The sequence below is a fragment of the Priapulus caudatus genome, unplaced genomic scaffold, assembly GCF_000485595.1.
Source record: "Priapulus caudatus unplaced genomic scaffold, Priapulus_caudatus-5.0.1 Scaffold882, whole genome shotgun sequence".
Taxonomy (NCBI): domain Eukaryota; kingdom Metazoa; phylum Priapulida; class Priapulimorpha; order Priapulimorphida; family Priapulidae; genus Priapulus; species Priapulus caudatus.
The window spans coordinates 22,747-24,263 of NW_014577943.1; the positions used below are offsets into that span (position 1 = coordinate 22,747).

Consider the following 1,517-nt stretch of genomic DNA (forward strand, 5'->3'; position numbering starts at 1 on the left):
AGGATGTGCAAGGTGACGTACGTTAGTGAATGCAAGGTGTGATGTACCGTTAGTGAATGCAAGAATGTGCAAGGTGTAACGCACAGTTAGAGGATGTGCAAGGTGTGATGTACCGTTAGTGAATGCAAGGATGTGCAAGGTGTAACGCACAGTTAGTGAATGCAAGGATGTGCAAGGTGTGATGTACCGTTAGTGAATGCAAGGATGTGCAAGGTGTGATGTACCGTTAGTGAATGCAAGGATGTGCAAGGTGACGTACTGTTAGTGAATGCAAGGATGTGCAAGGTGTGATGATGTACCGTTAGTGAATGCAAGGATGTGCAAGGTGTGATGATGTACCGTTAGTGAATGCAAGGATGTGCAAGGTGTGATGATGTACCGTTAGTGAATGCAAGGATGTGCGAGGTATGTTACATTTTCCACCACAACCAGCTCTACATTTGGCGCCATGACATAAAGAATAGGATCCCCTTCAACGAATCCTACACTGACAACAACTTACCTCCTTCTGCTGCATGTATTCCGTGACCTTCGTGTCAATAAGTTTCTCCTGTTCTTTGGCCACTTCCTGCCGTCTCAGAATTTCTGCATTCTCTCTTGCCAAGCTAGTCTGAATGTGTGTAGGCAGCATTAGCATGGCGCCTGAACCCTGTGCTCTGAATCTTACCAGAGGGTCTCAGAAAATTCAGTCATAAGACAAGCCTAGGCAACATGACCACTTACATAGGTAACCATGAAGATGAGTAACGCCAAGAAATGATCGAGTAGAAGAACAGCAGCAAGAAATTAAAAAAGAAAGCAAGAAAGAAACAAATCAAAGATAACATGAGCAACACTAGTATATAGCTAGCTATAGGATCGTGAACCCATGACCTTACCATACGACCTCGAACCATCTACCCACGAGTCAAATCTGTGTATAGTGTGACGTATAGCCCCTGGTAACACCAAAACAAGTAACGCCAAGAAACGATTGGTTTTCACATGAATACACAGAGTTTACAACTTGATGTAATTCTCAATATATCTTAATAATCTGAGAATTTCATAGTTTGGTAGACATTGTGATTGGCATTTAAAGTTTAGGGAGAGTGTGGAGACTGTTCAACGTATGCAGATCAGTAACGGTTACTTCATACACGACATGAACAAATTTGTATCACAAATTTACTAATACGGTTTCTTGGACTTTCTCTTGGCGATTTCTATCTATTTGATTTGCAAAGAGATGAAGCAACAAAGCAGTGGGAGACGGACTAAAACTATGCAATCAATGTGTTATTTAATCAAACGTAATCTTTCGCAATTTCTTTTGACTAATATCTTCAATGCGTTGCAAAAAATTAATGTCGTCAAAATCGTTTTGTATGATCAACCGAAAAAATATCTCGAGTTACAAACTAAAACTAATATATTTAATAGTACTTAGCTACTTATTACTAGTTACAGACGTCCCAAGTCTCCCGGTCTCACCAGGAGACTCCCGGTATGACACGCTGCTCCCGGTGCCCCGGAAT

General features: G+C 41.3%; 1 protein-coding gene across 1 annotated transcript in view; it reads right to left on the minus strand.

Annotated features, from left to right (window-relative positions):
• The window catches only part of LOC106814191 (cilia- and flagella-associated protein 45-like), a 20,487-nt gene that overhangs the window by 9,862 nt on the left and 9,108 nt on the right, over positions 1-1,517 (minus strand). The window contains exon 7 of the mRNA XM_014818489.1: positions 476-662. Within this exon, the coding sequence (XP_014673975.1) occupies positions 476-662 (187 nt within the window). The remainder of the gene's footprint in view (positions 1-475; positions 663-1,517) is intronic.